Source organism: Gallinula chloropus (genome assembly GCF_964237585.1).
Source record: "Gallinula chloropus genome assembly, chromosome: 18".
In the NCBI taxonomy this organism is placed as follows: Eukaryota; Metazoa; Chordata; class Aves; order Gruiformes; family Rallidae; genus Gallinula; species Gallinula chloropus.
In genome coordinates this window covers 8,754,789-8,768,664 of record NC_140103.1, presented here as the reverse complement: position 1 = coordinate 8,768,664, position 13,876 = coordinate 8,754,789, and the positions used below count along the sequence as shown (strand labels likewise).

General features: G+C 48.2%; 1 protein-coding gene across 1 annotated transcript in view; it reads left to right on the top strand.

Annotated features, from left to right (window-relative positions):
* The window catches only part of PAPPA (pappalysin 1), a gene marked incomplete at both ends in the record, with an annotated part of 177,702 nt that overhangs the window by 155,462 nt on the left and 8,364 nt on the right, over nt 1-13,876 (top strand). The window contains 2 exons of the mRNA XM_084272503.1: nt 6,423-6,494; nt 10,311-10,409. Of these exons, the coding sequence (XP_084128629.1) occupies nt 6,423-6,494; nt 10,311-10,409 (171 nt within the window). The remainder of the gene's footprint in view (nt 1-6,422; nt 6,495-10,310; nt 10,410-13,876) is intronic.

Here is a 13,876-nt window from a genome sequence, read left to right as displayed (position 1 = left end):
TGTTGTGTCTTCATGTGTTGTTCTGGTAACGTAGTGGCTTCCTCTCCAAGTTGCTTTCTCTGTGTGATTTCTCAATGAAAGTCAGTTCAAGGTAAAGCCCCCAAATCAGTGAGCTTGTTCCCCCCTCTCAACAGCGGGAAACACGATGCATTACACAGGAAGATGTGATGGACAGTCAGAAAAAGGGCACTTGCCAGCTTTTCTTTTCTTCCTTCTGTTCAGTAATTTGCATTCTTTGGGTGGCAGGGTTGGGATTTCTGCTCTGCTTTGGATGACAAAAGAAGCTGATGCAGAGGGTATTTCATTTCCCGAACCAGCAGAGCTGGCTGAGTGCCCCCCCACCCCCGCCCCTTCGCCCGCATGGGAGAGATGCCTGCTCAGCACAGCCCCTTCCAGAGGTCACCACTTCTTCCCCCTGCCTTGCTGCAAGCACGCAGGCAGCATTAACTGCTCCTGGCACGCCGTCCCGCGGCACATCTTCCAGCACACACTAGTGTCAGCCTGCCCTGATGCAGACACACGCACATCCATGTATGGCGCCTTGCACAGGCGCTCACCTCTGCACACGTGTGCCGCTTGCAGAGAGCTGCTTGGTTTCATGCCCGCGCTTGGATGGCAGTGGGTGACATGGTCACTACCCCATCCTGAAAACCCTCCTCCCATCTGCACAACATACTCTCCTGCCTAGAAACACAGGTAACCAGGTGCTGGTGTCCACATAGTATTTCTGCACACGTAGATATTTACCGGGACATGCTCAGGTGCATGTCGGAAGGCGCTGGCACGTCGCGTGTCACCAGGGTGCAGGTTGCAGATGGTGCTTGAGCAAACGCTGTTGGCTTTTACATACGTGGCCCTGGCTTTGCAGGAGTCCATTCTACACACTTGAACTCCATTTAGGAGGAAAACAGCCAACACAGCCCCAGCATGTCCTGAGCAGCTTTGAAGGTCTGTTTGCTTCTCCAGAGATGCACCCGGAGTTTGGGATTTTTGAAATCTGCCCGTGGCAGCGGCTAGCAAGCCACTCCAAAAATCCCTGCCACCTTATACTTCCCTATTTCACATGGAGCAATAGAGTAAATCCTGGAAAGGGGTGGGGAACCTAAGCCCAGAGCATACGAAAAGCTTGCAGTGTCTTTCCCTGCTTCCCATTCATTTCAGACACCGAGATTATATTACTGCCTAAGCCAAGGCTTTGCCAAGTTTCTGGCATGAGACATAAAGAAAGCCCCTATCTCTGTATTAGGGGCAATTTCTCACTGGCCCTTTCCCCAGTGCTAGACTTTAAAGTGGTTTTGTAATTCATGGTGAAATAAAGTGACAGCTTCCCTCCCGTTCTCTGCTGTGCTCCTTCGTTTATTGATGCGGGTACGCAGAGGGAGCTGTAACGAGTTTTATACCTGCGGGTCTCTGGAGGGCTCATTAGGCAGCAGGGAAAACATATAGTAGTAAAGGGGGAGATGAGGGGAGTGAGAGATGGAGGAGAAATCATGGTTTCCGAGAGCAGAGTGGTAAATAAGACCTTTTTTGCCTTGATGGTGAGGATCCTGCAAGAGCGTTAGGCTGTGAGCGCATACAAGTTCAACAAACACTTTGTAAAACTTCTGTTGGGGGATGGAGGGGACCGTTTAGGGGACCCACAGGGCGATGCCAAGATGTACTAGAGGGGATTCTTGTGGTAGCTGTAAAACATCCATCTAATTCAGCTCTCCAGATAAGGGGATGTCACCCACAGGGAGCGGGGCCTCGCGGAGGCTGCTGCGGGAGATGCTGCTGCTGGTGAGACCTGGGGAGACCCTGGAGAGATGGGACGGGGGTGCCTTAGGGGAATGTCTCCATGGCAACGTGTTATATATCGTTAATAATACGTGTCTCTGTTTACGGTCAGTGGCAGCTTGCTGTTGTGCCATACGAGTGAAGCCAGCAGCTGGTTGCATTTACACGGCAAGTCTTTGTGGAGCTCAAAGTACTTGAATGACGCAAAGGAAACACTTCTAGTTACTTAATTTCAGGCACAAGTAATGTACAAACGAGTGCAGTATGAGAAGCAGGTAAAGGCAGGACCCATCTCAGGAGCTTACCTTTGAGAAAGGACACAGAGAAAGCCTAAGGAGAGCTGGGAAGAAGAAAAATAATTGTGTAGCAGCTCAAGCAACAGCTGTTGTGGAAGCGAAGTGGGAAGAGGAACCATCCCTCCTCTGGGGGTTGTTTAGAGCAGCGCTTTGCAAATCACTTGATTTTTCGGTTCGCTGGAAGTTCTGTCAATTTTTTTTAAAAAAAATGTTTTCTCCTAATCAAAGTCACTTCTTTGTTGTTGCAATTCTTGGTGAACCAAAAAATTGGAGGGAAAAACCATGTTGGTTTGAACCTAACTCTGCATTTCATTTCCAAGGATTTTTTAAAAACTTTTTGTTTAATGAAAATGAAAAAAAAAACCCTTCAGAAATTAAATGTCCTCTCAAAGGAACAACAACAACAACAGATATTTCATTTAGAAAAATGCCTAAATATTACTGTGTTTTTCAGAATCGGGTAGGCTGAGTCGCTTTGTTGTGTCTGAAACAGCTTGCTAAAACCAGCACGTGTTAGCAGTGCCTTCAAAATCAGTATTTCCAGCAGGAAAAGAATTCACCTGAAATCCATGTGTCCATTGTTCTGCAGCATGCTGTCTTGGAGTATCCATTGCTGTTCCCGGGGTTTCCCATTCTCTGTGTGCATGCAAGGGGCAGTGAGCTGTTGAAGACACCTATAGATAGAGCTGCCAAGCCTGACTACACAGGCAGTGAAGAGAAAAACCATCTCAGGAAGACAGCTTGACAGCTCTTTCCCACTGACTGCAGAGGAACAGGGCAGACAACTAATTTCTTAGGCTGTTTGAGTTCGGGTCCTTGCCCCTGTGCTGAGCAGGAGCAGGCCAAGTACTCTGCAAGCACCAAGTAGCCTTGAAAGGGTTGGCACATCCCAGCTCTGCATGCTGGCGAGGCTGGCTGTGGCCCCTCCGCACGCCTGGGACGCTATCCTGTGTTTTCCCATATGCACTGGGAATTTGGATGTCAGGAAGTCATTAAGGGGAATTCTCCTTAAATACTCCCCTGTCCATTTAAGCTGTGTGGTTTTCCCCTTTCCTTCCCATTTCTTCTTTCTCTGAGTGTTGGGCTCATTTTGCAGACAGGGAAACTGAGTCACTGAGCGGTGAAATGACTTGTTGCAGTGGGATTGCTCAGCACCCAGGAAGGCAGGACTTCCCAACATCTATAACCACAGGAGGAGAGAGCCACAGTGTGCCTTGTCTCCTCTCCCCTGGCACCAGGGGCTGATCCCCTCACCACTGCGGCATTAAGCCCGCAGTTAATTGTCATGTTCATTTAGAGCCTGAGGAGAGAGTTAGCTGAGACCAGTAGATACCAGTCCCTGGGCTTTAGCCCTGGGGGACACTTGACCCATCTAAGGTGGAGGAGAACTCTCCACCCGCCTCTCCTGGGGAAACCTAATCCCCTCCGCAGCCCACAAATGGTTGACATCATTGTGTTAGTCCCACCACGGGAGGGAAGCGCCGTGACCGGAGGCACTAGGTCTTCCCTCACAAGGAGAAAATGACAGCTTGATTTGCTTTCTTGGCTCTTTGTTACCTACTGTGGGAGTGCATCCCGGCTTCCTCTCCCTTTGCAGCAGATGGAGTCACAGCCACCAAACCGCAGATGTAGCTGGATGGCGTTTCTGGGATGGGGACAGGACCAAAGTCAATACACCCGGCTGTGCAGCAAGGCCCGTGCATGAGGGCAGCTGCGCTGCAGAAGCCGATGCACAAGGGGAGACAGGGACATGAGGGCGGCATATGTCACTGCAGCGGCTTGGAGCACGTGGAAGCACAGGGAAGGGATGGAGCTTGCAGAGGCAGCGGCCAGATGGGTTATATCCCCTGTGCACTGCCTGGCACATGTCAGATCCTTCCATCCGCCTCTTTTTGCATCCTTTGCTGGCTGTCTAAGTCCACCATCCTTTCCATGCACACTGATGTCATCGGATCCTACTCCACAGTGCCTGCTGCCCATCCCCTTCCTTGCTTGTTTTTATATGTTTGCTTGTCTCAGTGGCTCCATGCAGTGCCCTGTGACACCTCTGTGCCTCGTTGAGGTAGGAATGATGCCCAGCAAACCTGGATCATCCCCAGTTTCTTAATTTTCTAACCCAGGCTCTCCCTCTGTGAACAACCTGTCTCCCATCCTGTTGCACCACACACACCACAGCAGCAGCCTGAGGGTATTAACAGACTGGGCGATGGGAATCCAGACTTTGGAAGTCCAGCAGCAACCCAGCCTTGGCCAAGGGCCTTTCCCTGGGAGTATTCTGCTTCCAGCTCTGTGAATATTAAGAGGGTTGAATTCAGCTGGAGTGGCTCAAATGGTCCCCGCTAGTCATTTTAGGGATGGGCGAAGTAACTGGACTGAGCTGTTGGCAGGTGCAATCCAAGAGCAGCATGGATGTCCCACTGACCCAGTGATTAGTCTCCCACAAGGTCCACTGGCTTTCCAACGCCATGCCAAGCAGCCCAGGGCTGCGCTCCCTTTCCCCGGAGACTGTCCAGACTTGTGCAGCCCTTGGGACTGAGAAGACCTTGAGAGAAATCTCCAAGGAGAGCAGTGTCCTAGCATAGCCTTCACCCACATCCATTTCTGTAAGGGAGGGTGCTGGGCTTTTAATTCCAGGAGGGTCAGGAAAGCGGTCGGTGCATCTCCTGTGAGGGATTGGTGTCGCTTGGACACCTCCTGCCTTAAAAGCCCATTGTGGGGCTATTCAGAGCCTTTAGTCACCCCAAACACTCACACACACATGCATATAGAGAGGCTGTGTAAATATCAATGTCTCTTACCAGCAGCATGTAAGATGCTCTTTGGAAGTGCACTCCTGGCTGGTCTTGGATACAGGAGGCAAATACCTGAGGGGTTTTTTTTTTTTACTTTGGTTTAATTCTTGGGTTCAAACGCTCTTGAAATGCTTCCTTTCCTCTCCCCCCCACCCCTCCCCTGTCTGTTGACTGGCCTTGTTTATTTTGAAACCTAGAAAAGTTTCCTCTCTTCTCCCTCTGCAGTGCAATAAACAGAAGAGGAGGAAAAAAAAAATATAATAATCTCACCATTTGTGGTAGGCAACAGCCTGGAAATCTCCAGCTGTCTGTCAGGAGCGTGCTGGGGGAATGCCTGACACCACAGGGCCCCCCGCACCTTGCAGCCTCCCTCCTGGGGGATAAACAACGTCCTCCCCCCCCTCGCCCGGCTGCTTCTCCGCTCACACAGACGGGCCCTGTTGCGAGGCAGGTGGGGCAAGCCGGGCTTGACTAATAGTGGAAAATCCGAGAGCATCGGAAAGATAAACAGCCCGAGTCAGATAGTATAAAAGTCCTTTCTCTAGCACACGCCAGGTAAGCCTCAAATGACAGAAACTGTAAAAACATGCTGAGGTTCCCCTGCAGATGGATTAAATTAGCCCTCAAATAAACAGGGGAAGGGATGGCTTGTGCGTCAGGTCTTCCCAAATGTTAATCCCTTCCTTCCCCAGGCCTCCATCCAACCCCGACCCCTGCCCTTCAGCAAGTGCCTACGTGTTCATCTTGCCCAATTGGACATTGTAGTGTTCCATCCATGGAAGATAACCAAAATGAACGTTGCACCTGATGTCCTGGTGAATGGATGGGAGTCCTATCTCCTAGATCTCCATGATATTGAATCACCATCTCCACTGACTGGCCAAGCTTGTCACCCTTAAAATCAATTTCCACATCTGTGGGCAGAAAGTGGCTGCCCTGGGTGTGTCATCCCTGAGTAGACTGGTCATCTTTTTTGCCCCAAACTAGGCACTCCCAAATTTATTATAAATACACAAGTTATTATAAAGCTCATATAATGTAGCAGATGATGCTGTCATTTCTGAGGGCTGTTCTGAGTGTGTTCTTCCACTTAACATCTAAAGGATGGTGCAGAAATGTGTCTGAAAGTCTCCCTTTGGCATCTTCAAGAAGCACAGATATGATGGGTGGCAAAAGAGAGCAATGTTTTGCAGCACCAAAGAAACCTTCCAGTCAATTCCTAAAATGTCAACCCCTACCCACGAGCAAGACAGTGGACCTGTGCCTTTGCCTTTCCCTGCCACGTTCCTCCACCATGAGTGAAATATTGGACATGACATTTTAGGAGAACCTTAAATATTATTTTAATCTCAAATGTTCTGTTATTGCAAGTGTCAAGTCCAACACTTCTTGTAAATACCTGGAGGACAGCCAGGTCCTGAGAACACAAGAGGTGTTAGGAACTGAACTTCATTGGTTAAGTGCAGGAGAGCCATAGGAGCCAGTGTGCTGACTTTCTGTACACTGATTTCTTTGTCTTAACCTATTTGGGTGTTGTTTTTTTTCTTCTCCCCTCCAGAGCGTTGTCTGCACAGCAGGACTCAAGTGGTACCCTCACCCTTCCCTGATTCATTGTGTCAAAGGCTGTGAGGTGAGCTTTCGTGTTGACTCAGGTGGTCGGTGCTTGCTCTCTTAGATGTTATGGTAACGGTCACTGGAGTCTCCTGGGTTGTAAATGCTGGTCTTCAAGTGGGATGAGCAGGCTCAGGACCTGACTGTCCTCTTCTGATCTCCACCATTAGTTCTAACAGCAGTGAAATCAGTGGTTGTCCTAAAGCTGACGGCTGGGTGACTCTCGCGGGAGTTAAATGACCAAGCAGCTCAACATTCATAGAGTGTCAGTACTTCCCGGGATCTGGGAATTTCTGGGAAGTTGCAAAAACCTTCAGTTGTTTTGACATGTTATTAGAGGGCCAATTCTTTCCAAGGCCAGCTAGGCATTGGGCTTTCATGTGTGCAGATATACTTTAGGGAAGCCAGAAGCAGAAATGGTACCACTGGGTGGACAGCACAGCTGGCCAACGAGCAAATCACCCAGCCCTCCACCATGCACCTCCATCTGAACCAGCACTCCCCCTGCCAAAAGAAAAAAAAAAAACAAGAAAATGCAGTTACATTTCAGCTGTGATACATTTTTTTTACAGTCTTGTGTGTTATTTGAAAAAAGCAATTATTTTGTTTGTGCTGGCAACAGTCTTTGAGAAGTCTGAGAAGTCTCAAGATACTTCCAGTGGTTAAAGGGGGCTGGAGCACCTCTCTCTGTGTCACGGTGCTCATGCAGTTTCCATCATGTCAACCCTTGAGAACAGCACCCATGCCAAGAAATTAGTCCTGGTGACACCTTTGTAAGGCTGGGAAGCTTCATGCCCGTGGTAGGAATGGGGTGACTCACAGGCAGCTGCTTTGGTTACATGGACGGGCAGTGGAAGAGCTTGTGTCTTGACCCTACATCTGACTTTCTGCATCACTGACTCTGCTCTCAGCACCCAGTAACCCAATTTTACAAGCACATTGAAGTTATTTGCCCAGAGTGGCAGAACGTGGCACAGAACTCCTAAATCTGACACGAAACTCCAGACCACATTGCTGTGCAATGTGATTTGTCTTGAAGTGAAAGACAGGTTTCCTTCGCATACAAATGTTGGGCCCAAGAGGGTAATAACTCTCCAACAATGCAATAGTTTCTGTCTAGTTGTTCCCTAAATGAAAAGCATTCTGCTGTCAGTGCTTTGAATGTCATAAGCCATCTCACACATTACATTCATGCCGGCTGGCTGGGCGCCCCTATTCTCCGAAGAGAGCTAAAATAACATCCAGGGACCATTAAGAAATGCCATTCAGGTGCTGATGCACCATTGGGTATCCATTCTCCTGCTGTTTAAGGGTAGTTGTTACTGAGGCAAACTTTGCAATGATGTAATAATTTACCAGAAGCCATTATTACTGACAAGCTTTTTCTCAGCGTTTTCTTCCCTTCCATCATTGTTAATTGCCAGACCCCTCTGCATCAATAGGAACTTTCTTCTTTTCATCATTCATTCGGCAGTGTCACCGCATCACGATCTATCATCTTGGAAGGCTTTGCCCAGAGAATTGATAATGGCCTCTAGCATCATTGTTAGATCGTGATGCTCCCAGGATCCTCGAACGGGCCAGTGCTTGTTCTCTGGCAGTAAGATTTCAGAAGAAATGCCATCTTCACCAAGCCTTTCTTCATGACTATGGAAACAGGGACTAATAAGCCAGTGGGTGAATGATACCGGGCCATTAAGCTGATACAATCCCTGCTGTATTAGTGGCCTTAGCATTAGGGAGGGTTCCCTGAATAGAAGGCTGTGAGTGGGGCGTTATTTTGCTCTGGCCATCACAATGGTAACCCATTGCTGCTGCAATGTGATTTTTTGTCGCTCTCTAGTGGCAGGAGCTTATTAGTCAGCCCCATCCTCGGCCGCTGACTTGGGGGTTTCAGGTAGTCTACTAGTCCCTCTGAGCTACCTGTGTCGTCCTCCAAAAGAACAGGAGCACTAAGATATGTGTGAAGACCTGTGGAGACGTCACCCTCCACAGCAGCCAGGCCTCCAAGGTGTCCCAGATGAGGATTTTGGTCCCAAATCAGACTAGAGGCTATTTGTCCCATCCTTGTCCTCCAAAGGACTGACTTGCCTACTCTGTGCCAGTGTGATTGAAAGGCAAACTCTTCCACAAGTTTCTTTTCCTGATTCTCCAGTGTTCATAGGTGTCGAGTCCAGGCATAGGCATGGGAAATGAAAGGCAAGTGTTTCTTGATGAGCAAGCACAGCCAGACAATGCAAGGGAAACATGGAGAAGACTGAAAAATGTCTTGGGAGGTTGGGCAAAGGTCACGTTTTTGAATACGACCAGGTTGACATAAAAATATCTCTCCGTCTACTCATAAATCATTCCCTTTAAACTCTTAGCATATTAATTAAATTGGAAGGGCATCTGCTAGTCAAAGCCCTTGCTGTATAAATAAGTGAACTTCTGTGGCGATTCAATGGAGTTAAGCCAGTTTACAGGGACAGCAGCCTCACCTTGTAGCTCTGATTTCCTTGTCAGCATCCATAGTGTTTGCATGTAGATAAGTAAGAGGCACACAATGAGACAGTCACCGCCTGGTAGCCCTACTCTGGTCTGATATTGCCATCATGGCCTGGATTTCCTGTATCCTGATATAACTAATTAAATTTGCAAAACATCAGCAGTAGAAGCCTGCATCTGCATCACTCCACAGTGCCCATGTACTGATGAGTGTGGCCGTGGCTCTGCCTGGAGAGAGCACAGTGAACTCTTGTTGCCAGTTCTTCAGGTATCTATCATCAGGGAGACTCTGGTACTGCAACTGCTGCAAAATTCTCCCAGGAAACCTCCACAAGCCTCCCCACCCGCTCTGCGATGATTCCTTCTGGTAGGAAAGTCCCTGGTGTGTTTTTCACCGTGCAGAATAAATGAATTTTCCAAAGAGCAGATAAAATGGGAATGGCCCCATGAGTCTGTGTGCGTACGAAATGGTGTAAAGATACAACTCTGCTATCTGCTGAGCATCCATTTTTCTGAGCTTTCAGAGCTTCCTGGGTTTCTCATACCTGGCACGGGCACAGTTTTGACTTGCAAGAAAGTCTTTTGTACTCACTGACCAGGACAACTCCAATGTGGAATGAAAAACCAGACTTCAAGCCTTTGCTCCAGAACCGTGATTATTATTCAGGTCCTGTGTGGCACATAGACTGGTGATCACGTTGCACAGACTAGTGACCACATTTTCTTTTCCAGGGTGATTTATGAATTTTACTTAATAGCTCTCCACAACATCCCTCTGAATAATTGCCATTATCCCAGCTCTGAGCTGTGGAGTGGAGGGAGATTACGTATCATGGCCAAGGTCATGCACAGTCACTGGTGGTCAGAGAACAGGAGCACGTGGTGCCCGTGCTGAGCTCAGACCACTTCCATTTCTCTCTGTGATATATTTTGTGCCCTCCATGCTGACACTTGTTGCGTAGTTGGAAGAACTGTGGTGGAAAGTACAGCTATTAAAAGCAAGCCGGTTTTGCTGCTATACGTAACCTTCTTCTTATCCCACATTGTTTTGGAAGGTTAGCTTAAAATTATCAAAAGTGCCACAATTTTAGATGCCTTGATGCTATCTCTGGGCCTAGTTAAATTAATATTCCTGAAGCATCATCTTATGTGGGATGTGAAAAGCCAACAAGGGCTCATTTCCCTTCCATCTAGTGTCCTTCTTTTTCTGTCTGCTTTGAAGGGAGAAGGAAATAATTATCTCTTGCTTTTCAGGGCAGTTGGTGATGTTCATGTTTTCCTTCTGACATACTGCTACAGGTTTTATCTGGGTCCACATTCTCAGTCTTTTTTCTTTTTCTTTTCTCAGCCTTTCATGGGGGACAACTACTGTGACTCCATCAACAACCGAGCCTTCTGCAACTACGACGGTGGGGACTGTTGTGCCTCAACAGTCAAGACCAAAAAGGTAGGGATGCTGCTTCCTCTTTGTGCTGGGAATTCCTCTGTGAGTGCTGCTTTCTGCCACGGAGAACTTTATTTTTGCTAGAATAGGGGTGGTCCAAGGCCTCAGAAGAACCATCAGTCCAGGCATCAGCTCACCATAGACACTGAGTTCTTGGTTCATTTTGAAGTTCTCTCTTGATATGCATGTGCATTTCCCATCATAACCTACCTTATACCCATGCATGTACCTCCTCAGTGCTCAGAGGCATTCACTCTTTCTTATTGTAAATAGCCCTTAGCTTCTCAGGCAAAATCTGGCTCCCTCCAACACCCTGAGTCATATTTCATCTGCACTGAGAAGGGTGTATTTTCCCATCCTGCTATCCACCCTCAATGCTCAGAAGGGAAACTAAAGGTTTGGAATCTTCATTTGGAAAAGAACAGAGCACATAACAAAAGCATCATTGTAGGTCTGTACTTGGATCTGTGTGTACCCACATATGCATGGCTCACTGATCATCCCATCTCCAAAAGGACAGAGTGGGACAGAGCAGTGTGGGCAGGGCAGCAAGGCTGAGCAGAGACCTGATGTAGCTTCTGCACAGAGACCACATAGACCAGGACCTGCAGACCTTCCAGAAGAGACAGTGGCAGAGATTTATAAAAACTTTATTTAATGCAGGGAGGATGCTTAGGGAAATAAAATCCAGTGGTGTTTTACCACACAGCAGTGAGGGGGTGAAGAGGTAATTACCTGGAAGCAGGATCCAAACAAATGAAACAAAGTGCTGATTCGCACAGCGTGTGTTTGAATGACAGGATGTGGTGCCACAGGGTGTTAGCAAGAACAACAATACATTTGAAGTCAAAAAAGAGAATAGACATGTTCATGGAGGTTAACCCCATTGGTGGCTATTGAACGTTGAACGTTGATCCGGATGCAGTTTCTGGGTCAGGAATATCTAAACCATTCCTGAGTGGGTCAGGGATATCTAAACCATTGATTGCTTGAGCCTGGGGAAGGATCCCTCCACACATCCCCCTTTTTGATGCTTCTTCAACACCCATTTCAGACCACTGGTAGAGACAGTGACTGGAGCGATGGAGCATGTGGTTTGGAGCACACAGCATTTCATGTTTCCAGCCAGGAGAGATTTTGAACTTGTTTCCCAAAGAAAACAGGGAAACATTTAGCCTCTGCCATGTGATCGTTTTACCTTGTCTTCAAGATTTGAGTGTAGATCAGAATGAAGAAAATCCAACTGTTCTATGTGAAATATATTACTAAATAAAAAGTCTTGGGAACAGGCAGAAGGAGTTTGGGCTCAGCATATGACATCATGCAGTTCACCCACCTGAGGAAGAAGGTTCTCTGTACCACTGCTGTGAGCTTGAAGACCTCTTTGCAGGGACCAGTCCTTTCTAAAACAACTTTGGCTGGAGGGTTCTTTTCCTTGGTTCACCCAAAGATCACTTGCCAGTAAAGCATTGTGGGCTGTCTCTGACCCATCTGGGACCACTAGGGAAGGGAAGCAGACATGTCTTGGCAAGTGGAAGGAGTTAATTTCTCCACTGTGTAGGAGATGGGGAAGAGAGAGTTTCCCTAACTGTACTTTTTGGGACAATTTTTGGGACAATTTTCTGTTTCTTTTGCAAATGTCCCCGTGAGCCATGTGCTGGGAGGGAAGCAGGGGCAGGTGAGCCTCTCTGTTCCCAAGCATGGAGTAGGGCATGGAGAGCCTGTACAGGGCTCTCAGCTGAAACAGCCATTGCCGATTCAAGCGGGGTGACAGGCAGCAGCTCGTCTTCAGTGTCATGTCCAAGATGAGATTCCTATCTCTGGCTGATTTTCCACCTCCTTGGGAGGAGCAGCCCAAGGGCAGGCACAGCTTGTTTGTTGGCCACTGCTGGGAGGAAAGAGTTGGAAGTGCCTGGTAGCTCAGCATGGCGTAGGTCTTCTCCTCCTACAACAGCCTGCCTGGGAAACTTCATGTGGCTGCCTCCAGGCTTGAGAGCTGGGGACAAAAAATCCCAAGAGGTGCCAGAGGAATGGAAGAGAGGTGGCCGGGAGGGGACCATCCTAAACCAGCCCTATCAGGAAAGGAGCTAAGGGCACAACTTATTGCTGGAGTGGGGACGGGAGAAAAACACAAAGGATGTGAGTGCCAAATTGAGAGGGAGAGGCGTAGGATTAAGGTTTGGGAGCAGAATTTATTGCTGGGCAGGGAGTTGAGACAGAGTGGGATCTGCATAGAGTCGTGAGCACTTACCAGCCAGGCAAGTCACACTCAAAATATCTGCTGCTTTGCTGCCACCCAGAAATGAAGCGACCACCCAAGAAGGGGAAGGTGCTTTGTAGCCCAGTCAGTTACTGGTTTCTATGCTAAAACTGCCCAGTGCAAAGGGCAAGTGGTTGAGAGACAGGCAGCTGGTCACACGTCTGATTAACGCCCCTGAGGGGGCAGGTTTTGTACCTTTCTAGAGATAACTTCTTCCACTGACTTCATGGGGATCTGTACCTTTGTGACAGGGGGAATTAGACTTGTCCTGGTTTGTACTTTAGAAACCCCCAACCTAGACATCACACAGTGAACCACAGAGCCCATCGCTTCCTCAGCACTCATTCAGCTTCCAAAATCTTCTCTCTCCCAAAACGCCAACAACATCTCGGGGGCTGAACGAGGGACTCGGGAGGAGTGAGAAAACCACCTTCTCCTTGGACCTGCCATGCCAAAAGCAAGACTCTAAGTCCCAGTTTATTACATTTATAGGGTAAAGGGGAGAATAATAACCCAGCCGGCGGGGCCACGGCGTCAAAGCCGAAGAGGCGGCAGGCAGCACCTCCGTGCCTGCAAAGCGGCTGCCGACACCTGCGGCAGCAGCCGTGGGGCCGCAGGTCTCGGCTCAGCCAGTTATTTTCCCGTCTGAGGCCTTTGACTGAGACCAGATTTCAGGCAAGGCTGTTCAAATACAGCCCTCCCTTTGAAGGGGTTTATGAGTGGAGCGTTACAGGAGATATTCCAAAGGGAAAAACAATGAAAGGTGAGAGAAAAGGGAGCTGAATAAAAATACTCCGCATACCAAACCCTTCCAGCACAGTTTGCCACCTACTTAAAAAGGCACAGTTTTAAAATACACATTGGATGTAAAAGCCAAAAACCTGGAGGAGACATAGGGAGGGGCGAGTCCAGTTCTCTTAATTCCAATACCAGATGAGGATGTATTTTCATATGGTTGTAGAAAGAGCGAGACACATGAAAGAGACTGCTTGGCTCCTTTTCTTTCAGGGTTACATACTATGTGGCAGATGTGTCAGTCTTTTAAAGCCCCTGCAAGTTTACCCATAAATGTCTAACATTTATGCAACACCTGTTTTTCTCCCAAAATGTCACAGGACATTTTACAAGCTTTAGATTTATCATCTTTTCACCGTTGCAGCCATTGCTGAGGTGACAAATGGTTCACATTTAACAGAACATAGCAACTCCG